This window comes from Mastomys coucha, unplaced genomic scaffold (genome assembly GCF_008632895.1).
Source record: "Mastomys coucha isolate ucsf_1 unplaced genomic scaffold, UCSF_Mcou_1 pScaffold20, whole genome shotgun sequence".
Taxonomy (NCBI): domain Eukaryota; kingdom Metazoa; phylum Chordata; class Mammalia; order Rodentia; family Muridae; genus Mastomys; species Mastomys coucha.
Window position 1 is genome coordinate 47,123,378 of NW_022196903.1, and position 22,727 is coordinate 47,146,104.

Here is a 22,727-nt window from a genome sequence, read left to right on the forward strand (position 1 = left end):
TTCCTCATTGATTTTCCTCTTCCATTTGCTCAGGCTGCTCAGGTCAGCCCTAACCCCTCCATCCTGTTCAGCAGACACTGGCCAAATGGAGAGAGACTCCCCTTCTCGGCTACTGGCCCCCACCTTTGTCATGAGGTCTGGCCCTTCTAGCTTCTTGCTGGCCACCTCTCCTAACCACAGCTTCCAGCCACCTCTGCGGCCTGAGAGAATCCTCCCTCAGTCTGGAGCTTAGCTCCTGGGACTTCAGCCCTTCAGGTTGCAGTGGGACAAAGCAATCCTAATACTAGAGACTACCAGGCCCATCTTGTAGCCCCCAAGTGCCTTCTCCTTTACACCCCACAATACTTTCCAGGGAATTAAACTCAGGGTCTGAGGAGCTTTCACCAGAGACTGGGAATCTTTCAAATGCTTTCAGTTCTAAAACAGAAACAAAGGAAGACGGAGGGTGAGGGTCCTGTGCATGATCCAGGGTCTCCTCCTTGCCTGACCTCTGTCTCCCACAGCCATAACTCACCCTAGATATGAACAATCAGAGGAAATACCTTAAAATAAATCCCATCCTCCTGGTGTGGCCGGGAGTCCCATCGGCTAGCTTGCCCAGAACTGCTCCATGAGAGCTGAAAACTGCAAACCGCTGGAAGAGCGCTCGCTTGCTCCGGAGAAGGGGAAGGAGACGGAGAAGGAGGAGGTGGGTGCGTGGGGGGTGGGGGAAAAAGCTCTCACTCTAAAGAGAACCTAGAAAACGTAATCGCAGACGAAGCCTGCCTTGGTCTCCGCTCCAAATACCACAATAATGTGCAGTATTATGTGCTCACGTGGTCATACGTCAACTTAAATCCTTTTATTTGAAATAGGGAATCACTGAAGGAACCAGGCTTCCAAGCAGAACATTTAGATTTGCAAGAGGAAAAGTAGGGGACAGTAACCAGTCCAGGGTTGGAGTTCCATCTTACCAGTAGAAGCATGAGGGGGTACCCTACACACATACATATCACACAAAGGCGCTTATCTCCACTTACATTTCTTTACACACATTCCAAACACAGGGAACAGCAATGCTGTCTGTCTTCTTAGTGTCCACTTAACTTTCCCTATGGCCTCCCCTTTACAGACAAATTGAATTCAACATGCCAAATCACCACCCCCTCCAGGCTTCTCTGACCCACAGACTAGCATATCAAAAGACAAGAGCCAAGCCTAGAAATAACTGGATAGTCACTGGATCAGTTAGCAGACTTCTTTATGGCCTGCAATTGTATGGAGTTTGCTCACACCCACGCCATACACCACAGCCACTGATGAAACCAAAGGCCTATAATTACCTGACAAAATGTTAAAGTCGCTGTTCCAAGTCCAGTTGGTTTTGTTCAGAGGCAGCCTACTAGGAAAGCCGTGCTCCGCTATAGAGTTGTGGGTCAGGATTTTGCTAAATCTGGAAAGACCTAATGCCCTAGCCAAACCCATACTTATGCATTTCCTCAGCGCATAGCTGAGCGATACATGAAATTATATGCCTCCAAAGATGAAAAATGTAAGAGGAAATGATCTAATTGACTCTGAAATAGGGGGAAGCGCTGAATGCCACTGAAGTCTCCTGTGCTAACCTACAAGTCAGCCTGAAACCCTCCCCTCAGACTGTTTTGTACCCTCATCCCTAAGACAACTCCACCTCTACCAGCTGAAACTGACCTGAACCAGTTCTGCTTAGTAGAACCTGGCTAAAACAAATAAACTGTCCTCCCAGTCTCCACCCCTACTCTTGCCTTCTGTTTGGTGACATTGCCTACTCAACTTTTCCACAGGAATCTAAAAAGTTCCCTGCTTTCATTTCTGAACTTTGAGTGTTTTGAGAATGCTGTAGTCTTATTCCTGAGGCCTCAGTCTTCAGCTGGCTCTAAGTGTGGTACTTAGTTGTAGCAGCTGCAGGAGACTGTGTATGAGCCTCCCTGCTTTTCTCTCCAGAAGGGACTCAAAAGGGGTCTGTTGAGAACTTAAGACACTAAGTAAAGAGGGATGTACATCTTGTGAGGGATGAGGGTGTACAAATCACAACATTGATTTAAAAAAAAAAAAAGGAGACCTGACTCCTTGGAAGTGAGGACTAGCCTAAGCTGGTAACATCACACTTCCAAGGTTCTGGCTGGGAGAAGATCTATAGAAACTCCCCTAGCCATGACCTAACTCAGAAGCTGGAAAGTAAGAATCCAAAGCTGCCTGGTCCAAGTCTGGGAGATAAGAACCAGACCAAATGCTGGCTTCTAAAACATATATTTCTGTCCCACAAGGATTCAATCCACTCATCTTTTGTGTCTTCTGCTCCATATGATACCTACTCCCCAGTCATTCACAAACAGCTTTTTAAATACCATAGAAAGGGACCTAGAAATATGGCCAAGACACTGACAACTCCCTCCCCCAGGTTTTTGGAGAGGCATTGGTTCCTAGATGAGAAGAGCCCCCTTAACTCTTTCAACAGTTTCAAGCAAACTGAAACCCTGAAGGCCATAAATCAATAGTAGCAGACTCTGGTGCTGTCTCAGAGAAGTGGCTTGACTTCATTGAGGCCCATTGGCATCTCAGTCCCATGCTGGAGCCTCTGTGTCACCAACATACTCACTGATGCCCCAACTGCTGCTTAACAATTAACATTAAAGATTGATGGGGGTGGGGCTGAGAAGGGGAAAGAAATCCAAGGACGTCAAAAGAAATTTAACTTATGAGGAAAAAAAAAACAGCTTAGGTTAGGCAGCCCACACAGGGACCCAGCGGCTGAAGCAAAACTGGGGGTGGACAGTGGGAAAGTCACTAGCCCCTTCCCACTCCTCCCACTCTGCCAGGGCTGAGCACCCATGCTGTGAGCCAGGCAACCAGAGCCAAATTGAGGGAAAGTTGGCTTGGAAGGAGCAGGTGACTGAGCATGCAGACCATTAGTCAATATTTGCCTGGCTGTTGGCAGATTAGCTATATCTGTACTCAAACACTGCAATCTGATTTCTCTATCAAAACTATACTCAAATGATAAATCTTTATTTAACATGAGTTATTTCCTGTGGGTGCAACTGTAGTACAAATGGACTCCAAGCTCTCTAGACACAAGTGGATGTGTATATCATGTTATGCTCCTGTAACTTTTAATATTGACAATTGTCCTGTTATTTGCAGGTACACAAATCACAGAGTTGTAAGTTCCCCAAATGTTCCATCTATACTTGATACATACAGACACCCAGAGATGAGAAAGTAACACCATTACTAAGACTGCTTACTTCCTATCTGATAAAATAATTGTATCCCAAACCACATCCCAGCCTTAGAGCACTGCTGAGTAGCATGTTGGAATTGATTAACAATCTGTTATCTTTCTGGGGAGAAAATTTTAGGAAAGATTTAGACCTAGGAAACAAAAAACAAAATCTGAAAAGTTTGTTATTGTTGTAGTTGTTGTTTTAAGAAGCAATCCCTGAGTTGGAGATACCTCATAGCTCAATTATAGAGTGCTTGCTTGCCCAGTAAACTCAGAGGCCCTGGGTTCCATTCCCAGCACAAGAAGAAGAAAATTAACCCTTGAAAGAACAAAGCAAATTCATCTGTGCATACCAAGCTTCTGAGAGCTATTCCAGTAGCCCCTCCCCCAAACAGGCCTGTAATTTATGGCTCTTTTACAAGGTAATAAACCACAGTAATTACCTCCCTGCATCTCAAACTAAGAGAACAAATTAAGCCAGAACTTGAAAAGAATTTTAAAGAGTTTTCCCCTTGCTTCAAACAGAAAAAGAAAAAAGAAAACATTCAGACATAGAGGATCTGGGCTTTTGCTGTGGGAAGCATTGTGGGTCTACTCTGAGAAGAGACTGGGGTAGACTCTGCAAGGCCTATGCACTGGAAAGACTGCAGAGGGGCCAGAGAAAATGCAGGTGGTGGAGACAAGTTTTCTCAACCCAGAGCTGGGACTGGCTGGCAGCCTCCAAACTCACAGCCTCCAGCGTCCTCAGCCACAGCCCACATTGTAGGGCCTTGATGCCCTGGGCCCTGCTAGCTTTTGGTTTACAGCTGGGTGTAGTGGTCTGTTTGGGGCTTGTAGGAAGACACCAACACACCCCCTCAGGCTCTCCCTACCTCATCTTTTGCTTCTGCACTCTCTGCCTACTGCAGGCTTTGGAGCCTGCTCTTTGTCTGCCTCATACGCACGCACGCACACGGTCCTCCAGCCCTCCTCCGGGAGCCCAGCTCCAAACTCTGCTAAAGTTAAATATTGACCAAACCTCTTTCAACCAGCTCTAGCTGCCAGGAGCAGGGGCGGTACACTTCTCCCAGCCTCCTGGTGCAAAGTCCCAAGCCTGGGGAAGAGTTTGGTGCAACACTTACCTCCAAAGATGTTTAAATCTGAACCAGGAATGGTCTCCAGTTCCAGGTGCTCAGGGACTCTTTTTTCCCAGTGTCCAGGCACTCTGCAGACAAATAAACACCAGAGGGTGAATAGTGGCTGTGAGGGAAGGGAATGAAGACTGGAGTTAGAATTGTATCCTGTGTGGGCGCCAGGGTGGCCCCAGGGTGACGCGGACTTGGAGTTGTCGCCAGGGCACTGGTCCATGAGATGCACTCATAGCTCGAAATATTCCAGTCTACAAATGGCCCGAAGATGGTGATTTATTTTTGTAAAACAAATATGTACTCCATCTCTGCACCCACAATCTTATTTTCCTTTTGTATAGCTTTTGGGGGTGGGGGATGAATCAGAGGGAGGGAAGAATAAGACAGCTTTGCTGGTGATGCTGGATCCAGTGGCGGAGCTCTGGACATACCCCAGCTTGGGGAATGTGAACGCAAGCTTTATTTTCTTTTGCAAACAATGGGAAGCCTTGTCTGGAAGCATTCAATCAGACCCTGCTGAAACCTCACTAACAGCGTTCATTTCTGTTGGCGGGAAATCAGACCCCTGCTCAGCCCATAGATCGGAGGCAGTATTGGGAGGTTTTGTCCTCTGATTTACCCAAGTGCTGGGGCTAGCTGTTTCTTGGTCCTGGTGGGCTTGCAGGACTAGAGCAATGCCCAGTCACTAAAACTAAACCAACTCCTGCTGCTAGAAACCAAGCAAGACCAAAGTGCTGGACAATAAATACCAGCCATACCTGGGCGAGCACCCACCCACCCCAGCCTCATGCCTCCCCATTTCAACACCTCCTTTCCTGCTAACCAGGAAAGGTGCCTCCAAATAGCTTTCTGGCATCAGGAAATGGCAGAGAATGGTACCAGCTTGTTAGTCCTCTGCTGAGACTGCAGGACTCTTGCTTCTATATCCCTGACCCTAAACTACTCACTCCCCACCTGCCAGCCTGCTCCAAACCAGCCCGGTGTGGGTTGATCCTACACCTATGAAATCTGGCTGACAGCAAAGAACCACCAAGAAGCTGGGGAGTCGCCTGACTCTTGGCTTGGGAGCCTCCTAGAATGCTGAGGGGTAGCAGCAAACTGGCAGCTGCCTTCTGCCACAACCCCACCCTCAGCCTTTACCCTACACAAGGGTGCTTAGTGCCAGCATCCACTCTGGACCCCATTGTCTTGTCAAACTCCTACTCTTCCAGGGGAGAGCCCCCTGGCCTTGGGTCTCCTGGTGTGATCCTGATCAGGGTGGGGCCTAGCTGCTCCGAACTACTCAACTTCATCCAGAAAGGGTGCCCTGGTTCTCACCCTCCCCCTTCCCGTTATCCCCTCCTCCTCCTCTTCCTCTTTCTCCTCCTCCACCACTACCATCACAAGCACAACGCTTAGGAGCACTGTAATTATTATGATTATTATTGTTGTTGCTATCTTTTTTATTCTCAAGTCTAATATTCATGGTTCCTGTTCCCCATAAATCCTTCAGACTAATGAGTCACAGAGAGACGCTGCTCTCACGGAGAGTCTCTCGCTCTGCGATGGCTGCAGCCGTTGTGGCCTCTCTGTGTTTTTTGGCGTCTACTTGCTTCCTCGCTAGCCTAGCGCTGGTGATTTATGAACGCTGGGAAAAATTGAACAAAGCCTCGTGCTCCTCCTGTAGTATCTCTGAAGCCTTCCCCAGCGTGAATCAGAACATTACCAACTGTCTGCGCTTCTGTCCCACTTCATCACCAAAACCAGGATATGACCGCAAAAAAAAAAAAAGTCTGAGCCGGAACTCACATTTCCCTGGACACAGAGCCTCCCTGGACTTCCAGCAATCTTGCAAGAAAGCCTTTGACCCGGTGATCGCCAAACAGCTCTGTTCTCCACGTTGAAGGGCTCTTGCTAGCTCTCCTGAAGGAGTTAAACGCCTTTGGAGATAAATCTGAAGGTGTGTGTATTGAAAAAATCAAATAGGAAGTTGGAGTCTCACTACTGAGAGATTCATTCCTAGAAGTGCGGCCCTGACGACTCAGATCCATTCCTGATGATCTGCATTAATTATTTAACGAGTCACATGACCACAAATGATCACAATTTCAATATCTCCTTCTACTCTGACAGGCGCTACACCTTTGTCAGTTGCATCCAAAGCCCATAGTTGGCTTTTTTGTTCCTCAGGCCTCCAGAACACAGCCACCCTTGCCCTAAAAGGGAACAGCATGGAAGTGCTAGGTTGAGCACAGCAGAATTAGTCAGGCTGGGGTTACTAGCCCCATAAAGTACCAGACATCCCTCACCTGAACCCAGTGCTCAACCCACCTTCTTGAATACCAAGAGAGGATGATTTAGTTACATACTCTCCCAGGGCAGGTTTAATGATACATCCATTCTTAGACTATACACACACCTGTGTGGCCCTACACATCAGCAGAAGCCTAGATACATATATGCCCATCCCTCTATTCTTGTTTATCCCCAATGAAAGCAGAATAATGCCTTCAGCAGAAAGATGCCTATGCACTTCTGTCCATCCAGAGTGATGCCAAAGGCTCTACAACATACATGCTCCTTACCATAGGGAACTTTAAGAGTCATTCTACTGCTTCAGTGTCCTCTCTTGTAAACTGAGACAATTGAAGCAAAGTGGACTCCTTTCATCATGAATACTTAAGGTCTCCTTCAGATTGGAAGTTCCAAGGTAGAGGCTACAGATCAGAAGGTTTCCTGACACCTCCTGGTACTAGCCCATGTCTTCCTCCTCTCCCTCCTCTGATTTTCATACCATCCTCTTTATTGTTGTTGTTGTTTGCTTGTTTGTTTTTGTTTTTTTCAAAACAGGGTTTCTCTGTGTCACCCTGGCTCTCCTGGAACTTGCTCTGTAGACCAGGCTGGTCTCAAACTCAGAGATCCACCTGCTTCTGCCTCCCAAGTAATGGGATTAAAGGTGTGTGCCCCCACTGCCTCACACATACTATTCTCTTCGAGGTACCTTTTTGAGGAGCAAAGCAATTTTGTTTTATTTTACTTGATCCAGTGTAAAATATAGGAAAGGGATGCCAGGAACAGCAGTTGGGAAAGGCCGAGCCTGAGTTCTTCCTTGCAGGAGTATATATATCTGCATTTATATATGCAGGCATCAATAGAATGATGGTGAAGTCCTTTGCTTGTACAAAACCCACTCACAGGGATGAGAAGCCAGAAGTTATTCTTTTGCCACATTTATTCTTTGAGGTGTCTCTCCTTCCACTCTAAAGGGCTGCTGCTGCTGCTGCTGCTGCTGCTGCTGCTGCTGCTGCTGCTGCTGCTGCTGCTGCTGCTGCTGCTGCTGATCTGTTTCTCTGTTGGAACTGCTGGAGGGAAAGCAGCAGGGGACAGCAGCACAGTGTGAGAGCTGGGGGAACAGAGGTGCCCAGGAGACATGGGAGAAAGAGAGGGACTAGGGCACCCCAGGATTGCTGGTATAAAGACAATCAGTGTGAGCGGGCCCACCCATATATCTGAGTAATCTTCCCATGAGCTCTATCCTGGGTATTAAGTACTCCACTATGCCTGTCACAGATGAATTCCTGCTGTAATAAAACACCGGGTATATCATAGATTTCAGCAAAACTAGCAAAAAGGGCCTGCAAACTGCCATTTTTCTTCAAGGGGGAGAGTGTTAAGTACTTAATTCAAACTGTGACCATTAAAGTGTCTCCTATCCGATTTAGGTTGATTTCAGATGTTGACAAAACTTTTCTCTCCAGAGTCATGCACAGCTTGGCTCTGTGACTAAACTGGATACGTGTGTATTGAGGGGAGAGGGGAAATAAAGGTGGGGGAACAGAAGAGCATGCGCAGGGGTCGTCTTGGGAAGAGACCGGTACAGCTTACACAAAATACTGTCTTTAAAGGTCAAGGGTTTGAAGGACTAGTAGGTTTGCTTTAAAAAAAAAAAAAAAAAAACAATTAATGAGATAGAAAATTTGTCCTCTCGGTGAACTCTTATGGTCGCCCTGACAAAGGGCAGACAATGAAGGATTTTAGTCGCACAGGGAGATTTTCTAAGCTGTTACAACAAACTCCCTTAAAGGCAGAATCACAAATAGAATACCTCCTATGAAGAGATGGTATAATTATTTGTAGCATTTTCAATAATCCTGGTTTTACAAAACACCAACACTATCAATTGTCAATGCAAAAAATGCTACCTCATCCCAAACTAGCAGGAAAAAAGTAGCCTTGGCCCTCACTTCCCTTTCTGAATGGGCAAATGAGAGCTGCCCTGCCTACCATGGTCTCTAGGAAGCCAGTGAATCTTTCAGATCCCTCCTTCCCCACTGAGGAGAAAAACAAGAATTTGCCTTATGTGATGAAAATCTGAGTTGAAAAAATATTGAGGTTTTGTGGCTTGATACTCAATATCCACTGAGTGAGATATATATATATATATACACATGTACACATATATGTATACATATATGTGTACATGTGTATATATATATATGCATATATATATATATATCCAAAATGCTGCCTATTTGCCTGAGAGAAAGCATTATTTATAAGATCCCTCCCTCCTCCAAAGACTTTTCCCAGAGAATGCCTTTCAGAATTGCTGTTGAATTACAAAGAAGTATTTATTGTATGAGGTGATTAATGATTCCCGGGGAAATTGCTATTTTCAGTGTGATTTAATTTTGCTTTACAAGTGCATGTAGTGTGTGGGGGAGGCTAATAAGTTGTAGCAGCAGCTACATTCCTCCAGAAATGCTTAGTGCCTGTTCACACCTTATAAAGCACGCTTTATGCCAGGTTCTTCCTGACTTGGGAAGGTGTGTGTGTACTCCTTTCCCCGTGAATTTTCGTGGCCTCTCAGAGACTAGAGCCCATTGCCTCTTTCTAAAAACTGGATTATCTATGGGTAGAGAAAAGATTTCCCTGGTTTGTACTTAGGGCAGCACGGGTGGCTGAGCTTGTCCCACTTATGAAAATGGTTTTAAATCTCTTCTGACATTACAGAGTTAAATAAACATCTCTCTCTCTTTCTCTCTCTCTCTCTCTTTCTCTCTCTCTCTCTCTCATTTACTATAAAATCCCCCAAATTGCTCTGTTTCACAGCCAGGTTGGCACTTCTAATATTCTGTGCAGCATGTGTGTGTGTGTGTGTATGTGTGTGTGTGCACATGCACGTGTAATGCCTGAGCACCAAATTTCAACCATTGCACAAATATAGAGTTACAGAGATTGAGTAGTGAGCTTCCATGTTTTCAAAGATCTGGATCTCTTGGAGTGCACTGTAACACTACAGAGCATTTGGGGAAAGTGGCCCAAATTAGTCTGGCTTCCTTCCAACAGTGAACTCTTCCAGATCTACCTTGCTTAGGGTGCATTTTGGGGTGTCATTATGCTTCTGATTTCCTCCTAGAGTACTTTGGAGAGTGTGATGGGAAAGTTCACTTTCTTTACTCTAAAAAGCTCTTCTTAGAGGAGCAAACAAAAATTCCCAAACTGTGCTCAGCTTGAAGACCTTAAGACCAGCCAAAACCCAAAAGGCAATCTCAACCCTTTGCATAAACTATTTTTTATCTCCAGGGAAACAGGCAGATTAAGTGTGAAGGTGCAACAAATGCCAAGGGAACGAGTGTTTCCAAGTGTGCTCAGAGTTCAGCCCACAGAACAGCTGCAGAAGCTCCAGGCCTCTCTGCTCTGTGAGGTCTCACCTTTCACTGCAGGGACAGACACGTTTCTATGTCTTACAGAGACTTGAAGCCTGGAAGCCTGGCCAAGTTTGGGAAAAAGAGGAGCCCTCTCAGGGCTCAAGAGCCTTCCCACTTTTTGGAACACTTCCACAGTGGGTCAAGCTTGGCAAGAATTCAGATCAAGTTGAACACACACACACACACACACACACACACACACATACACACACACACTGCGAGTGTACTCAGAACGTGACCCCAGCTCACCCCGTCTACAAGGCTTCTGCGCACTAGGTCCAATATCTCAACCAAGAGGAGGCTTGGGGTGGTTTGGTTTAGTTTGGTTTGAAGCTTAGAACACACACAAATCTGTCGCTTAGGTTTTTAATGTCTTATAAATTGAAGTTTATTCTTAGCACATTCTTCTTTATACAGCCATATCGCTCTGTACAGTTGCAAGTGGGTCTAAACGCATTTCCCTCTCCCCAACACCGTGCCCCAGAATAAGACAACAATACCTCTATAACAGTATCTTAAATAAATGCAAGGAGAGGAAACTACATGCCACACCTACCATCAAGGTCTACACACTGAGAGAATTAAATAATCTGGTAAGGTCCACGAAGTCTACTCAGGGAAGCTCATGTGAGAGCTGCCTTAATGCAGAAGACGAAGGTAAGGAAGCTGGGGAGCGGCCTGCTTCTGCTCGAAACAAACACACAAGTGCAGGTCCACAGTCAGCACGTGCTGTCTGGCTGACTCAAAGGTCGTCGATGGCCAGTGCTTCCCTTACAGGTGTCCAGCCCTGGCAAAGTGGTCCAGGTCAGCAGGTTGTTCCACTAAGCAGTAACCAGGACAGACGTCCTCCTGGGGGCCACACACAGACACCAACCAGGGATAATGTCTTTTTTGGTTATGGTTTCCAGCAAGTTGGATTTTGTTTTGGTGTCTCGGGTTTACTTAGGGAGGAGCAGGGGAGAACAGGAGCAGGAGATGAGTAGGGTACATAAGTGACAGAAACTGATCTAGGTCTCTAGATTATATGGAGGAGGGAATGGGTGTGGACCCAGAGAGAGGGTGGGGATGGGGGTGTGGGCTGTGAGTTTGTGCTTTCCCAGGAGGGCCGGCAGGGGCCGAGGCAGGGTTGGAAGATCGCATCTTGGTGTTGGGAAGTTTGTGGTCTTTCTTCCACTTCATTCTCCGGTTCTGAAACCAGATCTTGACCTGGCGCTCGGACAAGCAGAGCGTGTGGGCGATCTCGATGCGGCGCCGCCGGGTCAGGTAGCGGTTAAAGTGGAATTCCTTCTCCAGCTCCAAGACTTGCTGCCGGGTATAGGCGGTTCGAGAGCGCTTGGGCTCACCTCCGTTATAACTGGGGTTGACTGAACGCCAGAACCCGGAAAGAGAAGGCCAAAGAGGAAGAAGTAGAAGAGAAGGAAAGGAGGAGAGGAGGCGATAGGGTGGGGAAGAGCAATCGGACATCATCATTATATAATAACCTGACACCAAGTTCACACAAGATACATAAAAACGGCAAAGAAAATGTTTCACAGGCTATTGACAACGGGAAACACCCGAGAGCCATAAAGAATGGTGCTGGGCATTGGGGCTGAAGAAAAGCTTCAAAGACACATGGCCGGGAGCCTCTGCCAGGGCAATTAAATTTATGGGGGCTATAATTACTGCCCTAACAGTTTGGCATCTCGTAAATCTCAGGATAAAGGGACCCTGGGTACAAAAGGGTTCTCACGTTAGGACCAGGCTGCGGGCGGCGCGCACACACCCACAGCCAAAGCGCCGGCCAGATGGGGGTCCCCTCCCGCGCCCTGCCCCGCGCCCCCTCGCCCGCTGCCCTCCCGGCGGCGCCACATACCGGCGCTCACGTGGATCTTCTTCATCCAGGGGTACACCACCGGCTCCTTGCCCTTCGGGCCCGCCGGGCCCTGCTCAGCCAGCAGCAGCGGGCACGCGGGGGCGCTGCCCCCCGTCGCGACAGCCGGGGTGGTGGGGCCGGGAGCGCAGCGCCGAGGGGGCACAGGGGGCTGCGGGGCCGGGCTGGGGTGCGCGCCGGGGGCCGGGGACTGCTCGGGTCGCGCGGGGCTGGCCCCGCGGCAGGCGTAGGGACAGGCGGCGGCGGCGGGCGCGGGGTACAGGCCCCCGGGGTAGCTGGGCTCGCGCGCCCGCGGCGCGTAGTAGGCGGGGGGCTGGCGGGCGGCGTGCGGGTTCGGGGCGGGCAGGTGTGGGGCGCTCTGAGGTCGCGGGTAGCCGGGACCCCCGCCCACGCCGCCGTCCCCACCGCCCGGGCCACCGTGCGCTGCGAACTCCTCGAAGGGAGGGAACTTGGGCTCGATGTAGTTGGAGTTTATCAAAAACGAGCTCATGGTCATTAATTTGTGAAGTGCAAAAATACTAATTTTTCTCGCGGTGTCGTTTTTTCTGCGCTCGCCGAGGCCCCTCCCCCTCTCGCCGCGCTTCCCATCCCCCCCTCCTCCCCTCCCGGCCCCGGCGCCCGCCCCTCCCCCCGCTGTCAAACGCCTGCCCCTCCCCCTCCCGCCGCCGCCGCCGAAGTTCGCGCCGCTCCCCCCCTAACCCCCGCATCCCCCGCCCGCGCGCGCGCTCCCCGTGGCCCCGCGCGCTCCGCCCCCGCGCCCCACGTGCTGCGATCCGGCCAATGGGAAATCCGCGCGCGCGGACCCGGATCAGGAAACACGCGGGGGATGCGTGATGGATGCTGCTAGCCACCGGGGCGGGAGGAGCGATCTGGGGTCCCTCGGCCCCCCAACTTGGATTCCGGCTGAGAAGTTGGGGTCTGTTTGACTGTGGGTCCTTTCGAGCCCTGTTCCTGCCCACGTCTGTCCCAGGCCTCTGGGCAGCTGGCTGCCAGGACTCAGCGCTGACCTCCAGTCCAACCAGGCTTCGGGTGGTCCTCCGAGGGTTCGAGGCCCTTCAGGAGAGGGAAGGGCACTGGCACCAAGAGGCAGACCCTGGCTTTCTATCTTAGCTCTGGAATAAAACGAAGGAGGCTTACAGACCCATTTTTCTCGCCCTTTGATTCTTAGCCCACGCCTTGCACATCCATCCGGCTGCTAGGGAGTCCCTGCTTTGCGCAGCCAGGCTGGAGCTGCACAGGGAAGATGGGTGGAAGGGCCGCTGAACAATCCGGTCAAGGAAGTACAGCAAGGGAGGGCGGTCCACTAAAACCTCGTGGTTACTTATTTTCTTCCTTTTTTTTTTCCAGATGCAGAATTTGTACATCATATTTTATTTAAAGATTTGGAACCTTCCTATATTGCGGTTGATGGAGGTGCTGATGAGAGCTAAATTTGCCTCCTTTACTTGGAGCTATTGTGAGACCTCCACCCTAGAGTGGGAATAGAGACGACGCCTGCACAAAACCCGGCTTCGAATCCAGTAACTTCACCTTTCAGAGCAACCACCAAACAAAACCAAGTTTGAGATTACAATAAGACCCTTCCTGGTCTGGTTGTCTTTTCTAACTTTTCCCTCCCTTCTCCTTTTGGATGGTGTTTCCTCAGGCAGCATCTAGAGCAAGGGCTATATTTACAGGCCAGCCTGTAATTTCTGAATTGCTGAAAATTAGCATTTTAACGATATCAGTAGCTCCGGAAAGGAGGGAGAAGCTGCCTCCCATTTGGTAATTGAAATTTGATGGGTAAACTAATTATGCCATTATTAACAAATAAATTACTTATTAATTCCACCTAATGTTGATCTTTGAAGTAAATACTGATGCCTCATTCGTAAGGTATTTGTCCTCTTTCCTTTCTTCTGAATAATAGTAGACACGCCTAGACCCTTTGCATGATGGCAAAGCAGTGAAAACTAGCGGTCACCATTCTAAAAATAACTCTCCTGTTGGCATGGGAAGAAATTTCAGTTGGTGCACCTACTTCATTTTTCAGAGAACGGGATAGAGCAAGCGCCTTCTCACAACTGAGTCTCAAATGTAGACAAGGGAAGTTCTAATCCAAGCTTAGAGACACTTCAAAAAGAATGTCCAGTCTGTCTTCATGCATATCTGTTACTCCCTTGAACTACTAAATACTGGGATATATCCAATTGGATAGATGTCATTAAGCTTAGACACGTAAAGACTATGATTGCAACTAATCGTTAATTTAGGGAAAGAGGTTAAAAAAAAAGGGTCATGTTAGTTTCTTATTGAAATCGTCCTTATTGAAATAGTACAAAGAGATTTTCCACATTACGTGCCTGTGCTGGTAAAGAGAGCTGTCCACTGACAGGAAGGACCATGATTTTTTTTAAATGAAATCTGAGCCATAGTTGGAAATCAACAAAGATTCTAATCTTTAGATATCCTCTTTAGACCAGAGGAAGGAAATCTAGCCTGTGATGTGGCTACTCTAAACTGATAACTCTCTCTAGTAAGAAAATAGGTACATAAGTTAGACATTTCTAACATAAGTAGCACACATATATACTATATATAAAAATATATGTATTGCATATCTGCCTGTGTTCAGGTTGGATAAAAAAGCCTGAGGAAATCTTGTCTGTTTTGGTGTCACCAACCTTGAGCACAGGAGTCCTAATCATGTCTGTTTAATATTATTTACAGACTCTAAAACACAAAATCCATGTTGTTTAGCCGCAGGATGGTCTACAGAGGTCCTACGTTTAAGTATTAAGGAGACACTGGCACTGTTTTGTATATGGTGAAGCTAGATGACTTAACTCCGTCTGTTTCCTGAGGTTCTATTACTTAAGGAAGATGGGCTTGCACAGAGTCCCTCAAGGCCTGTAACTTGTCTTTGAGCTTCTATCATAAACACAAACGGAGCCAGGACCACCAAGTGTTATCTCACACACCGACATTTTGACATTTTACTGCAAGATTTATGGCCGTAATAAACAATCTCAGTACCTTTCTTGAACCTTCCACCGCCTCCCTTTGCAAGCAAAGCCATAGCAAAATCCCATTGAATCAAATGATCATTTGAAAAACAGTAGAACTAGGAAGCATCTCTTGCCTTTACATAAGATCCAAGACACCAGATGAGAGGTAGAAAGAAACTGATGCAATTAGAAAAGCAAACCAAAGTTTACCACAGCAGCATCTTGCCTGGGGAAAAGATGGGATGCCTTGAAATGGAGCCGAGAGGGAGCGTGCTAATAATCGCTGCACACCAACTGGCTCTAGTCCCAAGCGGGGTTGAAGCACTATTTTTTCCTTGGGAAATTGGTAAGCACAATTGTTCCTTCCCATGTGCAGGGATAACATATATTCCCCAAATCGCTATCTTAAAGCCCCATTAAGTGAAATAACTTTTCATCATGTCCTTGCATCCCAGATGGAGTCGAAGGGAGTCTGAGGGAAAGGGAGGGCGAGAAGGACGCAGGGTTTGCAGCCTGGTTTGAATCTGATTTGAATCATTTTGAATATATTTGGAACAGCCTTCCCACTTGAATGCAACCCTGTCCCAAGTTTCAAAGTGACCGAACAGTGACACCGTGTGCATTTTGTTTCTTATTAATCTTACACATTGACAGTCTTTGTTAAGTCACAGGCGCGCCCTCACCAGCCGACATTTTCATATTTGTTAGACGCGCTGACCTGAAGTTCACCTCGGCCTTGGACTTTGCGCTTCTAAAAGGTCTATACAGTGTCTTTTAGAGAGCTGGGTGCTTTGCCCAGGTCAGTCCTTCCCAGGAAAAGGCAAAGGAAATGTAAGCATCATGGGATGCATTGACTGTATTTGTCCTTTGTTCTTTAGCGTGAGGGCCTCCAGGCTGTCCTCTATCTCAAACACTTCCCTAGAGTAAATTGGAGAATGGCAGGATTTTAAACTGCCTAGTAGTGGCATGTAAGGGCTTCCTCCCATTTACACAGGTTACAGAAAAACAACACTTGACAAGCCATTTTTACCAATTAATTTGTTTTGGGTGTAAATTCCTGGTGATGGTTTAAAATAACAATACAGACCAGACATAGGACTAATATTCATTTTAGGATCATACATGAGTTTTACTCAGGATTATATATGTATGTATATACATTATATATAATGTATATATAATATATACATATATGTATGTATGTATATATATACATATATACATTTATATATATGTGTATATGTATACATATATATATATATCCTAATAATCAAAGTCCTCTAAAGGGGTAAACAGTGACTTCCACAGGTATCTCTTGTCACTAGAGTAGCTAAAAGGGTGTGTTTTTGAGTACTGATGCTAAAATGTTTCTTAAGGATGTCACATGGCTTTATACAATGAAAAATTCCATGGGAGAGCATAATTTCTGGGTGAGCAAGTTGGGCTGGGTTCCTTTACACTTCAAGAGACCAGATGTGACATGCTTACAGCTGTGACAGCAGTGACCATGGTTCTTTCCTTCCATTTCATCTGGCAAAACCTATTTGGCTCCAAGCTCGAGGCCAGAGTGAAAACTTAAATATTGCACAGTAGACATACTCTACTGTGTTATTTGCTTCCATGAAGACAGCATTTGGGAAATATTTACTTTACCACTGAATATACACTTGGTGCCATTAAATCTAACCAGCCTGGACATGTAAGGTTGTCTTACACATCCCTGCAAGGTTGACATTCTGAGCCCTTAAGTTATTCCCAAAATTAAGAAGAAAAAGAGATTTCATCTTTGTCACCAGTGTTTTCCTATCTTGATCATTTGAAGGTCAATATATAGGGAAGGAAAATATGTTCCCTAGAAAATAGAGTCCAACCCAGACACTTAAAGCTAATCTAGATGTATGAAAAATAAAATATTAGTTAACACTTCATTTGCAACAGACAAATGAGGCATGATTCCCCGTCTGCTTCTTGAACAATGTTCCTTCTCTCTCCCACCCTCCCAGCTCCTCCTTAGCTCCCTTCCCATCCTCAGAAGGTCCCCCATCCCCACCCCAACCCTGGTCCACACTTATTATTTAGAAGTGGTTTCTGGAGAGCAGAAGCCCGGTGGTTTTACAACATGGCATAGCATGCAGGAAAGCAGCTTCCTGCCTGTGCCTGTACTGTAACTCATTTGCAGATTGTGGCAGTCCTCTCATATCCCAGGGTGGTTTAATAATAACTATACCAGAAAAACTTCAACAACATGAACATAGCGACACTAATGAGACTTTGTGTACCGGTGGTGGGGGTTTTAGGAATCTTATCCCTATCCTAGGGCTTCCACTTCTCTGATCTGACAATCTTGGCATTTGGTGAGTTGCAGTTAGGGAGCAGGATCATAGTCTATGCTTGAAAACTGCCAAAAATACACTTTGCAAGATATCTGCTCTTTTCTCCCACACTTTGAAGATTACTATATGTATTACAACATAAAACCAAAGCACCCTGACCAATCAGAATCACTCTCCTTTTCGTCATATAAAAGGGGCATAATGAAACATTAGAAACTTGCTACTTGGTTTTTAATGGTCCTCTGATGAATTCTAAGCATATCTATCTTATGACAAACCCACGAACCGTTCTTGGTTCTCCAGCATTTAAGGTTTTGGTGTTTTGATAATCTATGCCTATTTACCTGCTGCTATTCTCTCAGAATGGAAGAGATAATTCAATATGAAATACAGCACGTATTACTCCTGAAAAGAGGAATTTTCTATCCTTTCCTCTGTAATTGAGGTCATTCAACCACTCGGGTTCACCTGGAGTCCACACCGTGATACACGCGTCACTCCGAGCCATTTTATCTTTTGTGGTGATAGTCAAGATCGCAGCTCGAACATTGACATCAAACTCTGTCTGGGCGGATGACTAAGAGTGCTGCACAATGTAAACTTTTGACCCTCAACTTTTTGACCTGCAGTTGTAACACGCTAACCACAAAGATACACAGCACTGAGCCTCTTCTTTAGGGGGAAGGGGCACTCTGGATCTTAGGCAGTCCTGCCACTACCTCCTGTTGGAATTAGAAGGTGGAGTGTATATTTTTATGTATTCGTGACCATGTTTCCTGTCAAACCAGCCTCCTGTTTCTTTTTTTAAGTCAAAATTTAGGAGCTGGATTCATTTGAAATCACCAGCGATTCCACTAACAAGGACAATTTAGGGGAGAATTAGAGGATCTTTTGAAAACAAAAGTGTAAGAAAAGAGGGGGAGGAGGGAAATCTGGCAGATCTGATGGGGTGGGTTTTGTTTTATTTAAAAATAAAGCCACAGCCTTAATTGTTGGGAGACTTGGCCCAGGCAGGCCAGTTGACTGTGAACTTGTACTAAAGCGTGCTCTGCTGGCGATTCCTAGGGTGTGCAGATTTATCTTCTCTGCATTTACTTAACCCGGCAGTGAACTGCATGGACGCCATTTGTTAGGCGATGACAGACTTCACCTCCAGCAAAGGCTGCTTCACAAAATTGCAATAATTGCCCAGTAACCTTCATAACAAATATTATGTTTGTGAGAAAGGGATCTGATAGAGGAAGACAAAATTCTTTTCAGAAAACACCGAACAGAACAAATCTGGGCTTCCCTTCCAGTTCTGGAGCTTAGACCAGCGTGGACTCCATCCCCTATTTGGTTCGGCCTGGGCTGAACCCGGCACTCTTGCCTTGGCATCCTGTTTATACTGGTGTCATTGACTAGAAGAAAATTTCCCCCTTAGAAGCCAAAGGGCTGCAGCCTTAGATACTCTGCCTTCTTTATGGTGAGCAAACCATGGGTAGATGCCAGCCAGAGAAGGGGAGATGCTAAGGGCATCATGCAAGCTGAGAGAGATGTCTTCATCTGTAGCACCCAATCTTCTGTACTGTAGTTGGATGTAACATTATCCAAATCTCAGCACATGAACGCAACTGTTTCTGCTAGAAAACTCTCTCCCTCTCTCTCTCTCTCTCTCTCTCTCTCTCTCTCTCTCTCTCTCTCTCTCTCCTCTCTGTCTCCTTCAGAGCCAAATTAAGTAGAGCAAAATGGGAAATCACAGGAGAAAAGGGATTTTGGCACAATGTTGTGAAATTAGACCAGGGAAACCCTAACAAACCCCTAAGTGTGACCAGAAGCTTCCTCTGATACGCGTAATTGAGAGAATATATTCTCTTTGGCTTGTAGAAACAAACAAGGCCCTGCACACTTCTGTCACCTTCTCCTTTTACAAGAGAGCACACAGATTTCTGCCACCAGCTGAAGCTGGGTGTCTTCAGAAAGCCCTCAGTGGGAGAGGGTATTTTTCCCCCTCTAAGTTCCTCTTTTAAGAAAAAAGACTCAAAAGAATCCACAAAATGAACAGATACCCGACCACTTTCTTAAGTATGCTTCCCAAGAAAGCAAACATTTCCTCCAATAACAGTCACACAGATCGGACTGAATGCTGTCTTTCTTAAAAGTCATTTAACTCCACGTGGGTTGACCTGCCCTCTTAAATTCTACTTAATCCTTGTGAAGATTAAAACAGACAGAAGTAAGCAAGCTGACAACACTCATAACTTTTTTTTTTTTTAATTTGTGGGAAAGAGCCCTATGAATGTACTTGGTTAGATATGATGACATCAGCCTTTTTACCCATCCCCACATCCCAGGGTGTGGCCAAAGATGCTGTAGGCACTTTGTTTTTCCTAGGTGTATGTACCATGAACCTGCCAGCATTTCTATGACTCTTGTTTTTCTGATTTGTTTGTTTGTTTTTTCCTTTTGCTCCTTATTTCAACTACTGAGAAATTATGCAAGCAAAATCACCAGACATAAAACCCAAACAGAACCACAGCCCAACATGGTCTAATAACCCAGATTCAGAGCAGCAAGACAAGAACCCATCATTCTCAGCCACAGCAGATAACAACAACCTATTTCCACATAAATTTTATATTCTAGTTCCTTCTACGTAGGTGGACACATCTTTCTGGGTACTGAAGTACCAATATTCAATTCACACAAAATAACCTCATGGATTCTTCAGCTTGCCACTAGTCAAGGAAAGTTGGATTTGTGAGAGAGCTTTTTTTTTTTTTTAAGTCCTAGGTTTTGTTTTCTTTGGATCTCTGAATTTGGGGCTTCTGTAGATTTATGTTGAATGGAGACTTCTGCATATTAATTAATACTTGGTATTTCAAATCAACACTTCAAAACATTTCTCTTTAAACACTTGGTAAATACCTTTACCAACTAGTACTTGAAGAAAACTAGTTCCAGAGGAAAAGAAGAGCCCTTAATTTTATTTTATTTTGTTTTATTTTGCTTTATGTTTCATTTCTAACCACAGTTGGACATTTTTGACAGGATTGGGTGGAATTTACCAGGTCTCTGGTGGGTATCTACCCTGAGAAGATACCAGGTCAGGTCAGAAAGTTCCCACTTAGGCTTGCCATTGAAGGACATGGGAGGCTGGGGCCCAGATGGAATTGTACCCAGGAAATTTATATTTTACCTAACTTCACTCAATGGTGCAATTTTGGAGACTGTTTTGGAAAAGGTAGATTATGTAAATTTCCTGGGATCAAACAGAAAGAACAAATAACAAAAGAGGAAATCTCCTACTGACAAAGGAGCAATTTCTTCCTAAACTACCCTTTATGATGTGTCAAGAAAAACAACCTAATGGCTCTAGGGACTTTTAAGTTGGGCATTTGAAGACACCTCAATTTCCCTTAAAACTTTAGGCACAGTTTTAGAACAGAGAATTTGTCTGCATGTTGGCGAGGGCTACATTTCTCTATGTTTAGTGTTATCTAGGGAAGCCCTTAAGTTGCCTTTCGAGGATCCTGTGCATAGATATCTTATTCTTACAAAGACAGGACAGGATGGGAAAGGAAAGAAGGGAGCAGAAGACCGCAAGGCGGAAGAAAAGAAAGCGCTTTAACCCCTTTCAATTACCCCGAGGATTCAAAGACTAAAGTTAAATCCGGCCATAAAGTTTATTGCTTCAGACTCACAGGCTGGTGAGAACACTACCAGTCAAATGAAAAGAACTAACAGGCGAATAGGGTTGGGCCTGGCCCAGCGCGGGACAGCAGAGTACCTCCTAGGTGGGGACCCGCTGTCCCCAGCGTCCTGTGGGTGCAGCCTGCTCCCTGCCACACAGCTAAGGCCCCAGCCAGCTTCCACTCTCTCCAGCCGGTCTGAAACTCAGGCCCAAAGGCCGCCGCCTCAATTCAGTCCTGCCAAATGACCCTGGCCCGGCGAAGACATATTGCCACAGCCCCATAAGGAATCCCGCCAGTGTCGGCCTCGGCCCTTCCCGGGTCTTTCTTTCAAACTCTCCAGTTCAGTTCACCCCTCTCCTCCAATGGCCCGTCCCTTCAACTCCCAGAGCTCCCCGACCCCCAAAGAGCCTAGGCCTGACCAACCTTAGAAAGAGGGCCAGGGGGCTGCCAAGTTTTCACAGACAGACCCATTTTCACACACACACACACACACACACACACACACACACACACACACACACACACACACATCTTTTTGCACGCCAGCGGGAGCAGCGGAAGTCATTAACATCCACGATTGTGCAGCAATTAAAGTTAGGCCTGGGGATGCGGCTCGGCCACAGGCATTCTTCACAGTTCGGCCTCTACAAAGCTGGCTCTGGCTTTGCTAATTTAGGCAGGCATGGGGAAAAGTTTGTTCTCTCATTTTGAATTCACAGACAGTTACTAAGCCAGCGAGAGAGAGAGGATAAGAAACTTTTTAGAGAGAAAAATAAACTCAAGAGACGAGCTTACCTTAACATGGAGGGAGCCATTTTTCAGAGAGTTTTGAGAACTTGTGGTTTGGACACTTCTGGACCTAAAATTGACACTTTGAATGACCAGGCAGCACATGTAGCCTGCAAAAGAGTCAAATGGAGTCCAGCGTTAGTGAGATTATATGTTATGTGGTATATAATGTTGGATGTCAACTCCCCAAACCCATAAAACTTACTTTAATGGCCCCACGTGACGTTTTATAGCCAGTGAGCCGATCTGTCTGTGCTATGGATGATTTTACGATCTAATTCATAGACAAAACCCTATTCATTTGGCACCCAAATGTCATATAGCCGGAACTGGGGCTTATAAAGTTTACTGTTTTATAACTTTTAAAAGGAAAGACGGCATCCCTGTAAGCAGCCAGTAAATGTGCAAATCTCTAGTTGGGCTTTAGCTGCTCTGAGGAGTTTCCCAGTGGAGCTAGGATGGGGTAAGTACTTTCCATTTGTAGCAAATTAATTGTAGCAAAAGAAGCCAACTGGTTCAGTAAGAGTAGAGGGGACTGAGTGCTGGGGTTGGTTAGTGGGCAGGGGCTTTGGGGTCTACAGCCTGGCAGAGAAGCCTCCCCAGCAAGGCCTAGTATAGCCTTAGGAATGAAGGGTCTATGTGGAGTGTGGCTAACAAAGCCCTGGCTTTTCTCTCTTCCTCTTCCTCTCCTTTTTGGTACAAAGTTAGCTTGGTTTCCTCAGAGGTGGACAAGGTGCACTCAGGCTTTGGAACCACCTACAGCTTTTCCCACCTTCTTCTGCCCTGAGTTTTCTGATGGTTCAGAGTTAGGAAGGCTGTGAGTCAAGATGTTGGTGGGAAGCCACCATGACTAGGCAGGCTGCCCAGGTAGCTCGGACTCAGCAGCTTACAGCACTACTGGACAGACAGAAAAACAGAGAGAGCCGCTTGCTATTTGGCATAAATCAGACCAAGAGAACTTACAATAGAAAGTTTATTTTGTTTTGTTTCCAGTCAGTGTTTTTTTTTTT

General features: G+C 46.2%; 2 protein-coding genes and 2 long non-coding RNA genes across 10 annotated transcripts in view; 2 read left to right on the forward strand and 2 right to left on the reverse strand.

Annotated features, from left to right (window-relative positions):
• Hoxa3 (homeobox A3) overlaps positions 1-22,727 on the reverse strand; it is a 44,452-nt gene that overhangs the window by 10,308 nt on the left and 11,417 nt on the right. Inside the window, exons 2-4 of one of the 7 annotated variants that reach the window (XM_031381911.1) lie at positions 21,724-21,827; positions 7,546-7,709; positions 4,366-4,448 (exon numbers count right to left, since the gene is read on the reverse strand). The gene's annotated coding sequence lies outside the window, so the exon portion shown is untranslated. The other 6 variants (XM_031381910.1, XM_031381909.1, XM_031381912.1 and 3 more) reach the window with 6 other exon arrangements.
• On the reverse strand, positions 10,418-12,514 carry Hoxa4 (homeobox A4). Its single transcript, XM_031381925.1, has 2 exons — positions 11,917-12,514; positions 10,418-11,425 (listed from the first exon to the last, which is right to left on the reverse strand). The coding sequence occupies exons 1-2, from the start codon at positions 12,428-12,430 to the stop codon at positions 11,082-11,084; spliced, it is 858 nt and encodes a 285-aa protein (XP_031237785.1). The 5' UTR covers positions 12,431-12,514; the 3' UTR covers positions 10,418-11,081.
• LOC116098921 lies at positions 12,733-13,797 on the forward strand. Its single transcript, XR_004121997.1, has 2 exons — positions 12,733-12,850; positions 13,282-13,797. It is a non-coding gene; the product is annotated as an uncharacterized LOC116098921 (long non-coding RNA).
• The window catches only part of LOC116098923, a 12,456-nt gene continuing 11,747 nt past the window's right edge, over positions 22,019-22,727 (forward strand). Inside the window, exon 1 of the long non-coding RNA XR_004121999.1 lies at positions 22,019-22,180. This is a non-coding gene — a long non-coding RNA (uncharacterized LOC116098923). The remainder of the gene's footprint in view (positions 22,181-22,727) is intronic.

Coding starts and splice junctions, on each gene's coding strand:
- Hoxa4 (XM_031381925.1), bottom strand. CDS start 12,430: ATGACCATGAGCTCGTTTTTGATAAACTCCAACTACATCGAGCCCAAG. Junction 11,426..11,916: donor GAAGATCCACGTGAGCGCCG/GTATGTGGCGCC, acceptor TCTGGCGTTCAG/TCAACCCCAGTTATAACGGA.